At 35.0% G+C, this 1,946-nt stretch overlaps 1 protein-coding gene across 1 annotated transcript in view; it reads left to right on the top strand.

The window, feature by feature from the left end:
- SEC23A (SEC23 homolog A, COPII coat complex component) overlaps positions 1-1,946 on the top strand; it is a 69,772-nt gene that overhangs the window by 7,303 nt on the left and 60,523 nt on the right. Inside the window, exon 3 of the mRNA XM_007938591.1 lies at positions 1,037-1,123. Coding sequence (XP_007936782.1) covers positions 1,037-1,123 — 87 coding nt within the window. The remainder of the gene's footprint in view (positions 1-1,036; positions 1,124-1,946) is intronic.

Below are 1,946 nucleotides of genomic sequence, written 5' to 3'. Positions count from 1 at the left end.
ATGTTCAGTCTTCCTATCCATGAGCATGGGATGTTTTTCCATTTATGTAGGTCTCTTATGGTTTCTTGAAGTAGCTTTTTATAGTTTTCTTTGTAGTGTTTTGTTTTTTTTAAGTATTGTACTGATACTAATTTAGTTACACAGAAAAATGCATATTTAAAAAGAAATGTAAAACATGTATTTATTTATTTATTTTGTATTGTGATTAGGGTGAAGATTTACAGAGCAAATTCACTTTCCATACAGCAGGTCACATATACTTTGTCTCATGACATTGACCACAATTTACCACAGTGCAACCAGCTCCACTCCCACTTCCTCCCAATAATTACTTCTTCCCTGTGTCCATCCCTCCATGTCCTCCTGCCCCCTGAGCTGTCTCCCACTACATAAGCAGCCCTCCTTTGTCCATGATTGTTCTCTCCAAGGAGTGTATCTACTTCAGGTTAATGTTCAACTCATATGGCTGTCTTTTGCTTGGCTGGAAGCCACAGGTGTGGGTTCAGTTCCAGACCTGACAGGCAGCTAGGCGCCATAGTCTCAGTGGTTCCACCAGGCTCTATCAGACCAGCAAACCTGATCCCCCATCCCCCTGCCTTTTTTTTTTCTCCAAGTGATTTTGAGTTTTGTCCATATTGTTCTCCTTCTCTATCTAGGATCTCCTACATAGATCCCCTTCCAAGTGGTTGACATTGGTAGCCGGGCACCATCTAGTTCTTCTGGTCTCATAGTAGTATAGGCTGTAGATTGGATGGTGTACCAGTCGCTAGGACTGATTGTATCCATGAATTTTTGGTTTTCTTCATTCTTCTTTGCTCTGGATGAGGAGAGATCCATCGTTGCATCTAGGTGGCAGCTTGCAAGCTTTTAAGATCCTAGTCACCATTCGCCAAAGTAGGAGGTGGAACAATGTAAAACAATTATTTTTAATATGACTATTTTAAAAATAAATGATCAGAAAATAATTATTTTTAGTTTAAAATTTTTTTCTTTCTGGCAAATAATTTGTTACAATTTTTTTGTTTTCTATCTGTAGTTTCCCCCTACGTATGCTGGCATATCTGAACTGAATCAACCTGCTGAACTTTTACCTCAGTTTTCTAGCATTGAATATGTAGTTCTGGTAAGAACATAAAAGCAAATCTTGAAGGAAATTTTTAACATCCAGTAATTTACTTATAACAACATAATTTGTAAATTGATATGACTTAAAAGGCATAGGCATAATCTTTAATTCTCACATTGAATTGCTGGAGTATTTCAAATGTAATGACTGTCAAGGTCAATTTGAATAAGGTAATTTCTCTCATAATTATTTGATGGGTGGGCAGAATACTGGGTGGAGTGGTGTCATCTGTTATAATAAGAATTTCAATAAGGTAACAATTTTGCTTTGTCGTTAGAAGATAAGTTAATGAATACTTAGTCAATATGATAATGGAGCCTGCTGATGTATCCCTGAGTGTAGTTGATGAAATCATTCTTGCGTTGGTCCTTGTTAGAAAAATCATTTCTCTCTTTTCCCTTAATATCTTCACATAGTTGTCTATGTATTTAAAATCTGGAGGTAATAATACATTTATAAATGTTGTAAAGTAAACAGAATTATTATGATTCTTTTGAGCCTATCATCAATTTGTCTAGCCTGGCCAGTTTCTAGTTCTCTGAAAATCTAGTTTACTTTTAAATAATTATTTTGTAAAAGTTAAACCTCATTTTATTTTTAAACTATGTATTTGCTGTTTTTTAATCTTAAAAGTAATAAATACTTATTACAGTTAATGAAATTTCATGGAATTAAATAAATAGAAAGTGAAAGTCCCTTTTATAGAACTATGCATAGTGCTTTTAAACTTGATTTTGCACTTAATGATGATTTGTTGTTGTTGTTGTTGTTTTTTGCTGTCGAGTCGGCCCCGACTCATAGCGACCCCTCCTTGGGTTTC

The sequence above is a fragment of the Orycteropus afer genome, unplaced genomic scaffold (assembly GCF_000298275.1).
Source record: "Orycteropus afer afer isolate SDZICR_OR568_19922 unplaced genomic scaffold, OryAfe1.0 scaffold00051, whole genome shotgun sequence".
NCBI lineage: Eukaryota > Metazoa > Chordata > Mammalia > Tubulidentata > Orycteropodidae > Orycteropus > Orycteropus afer.
The sequence above is the reverse complement of the archived record's forward strand: the minus strand, read 5'-3'. Positions and strand labels throughout refer to the sequence as shown.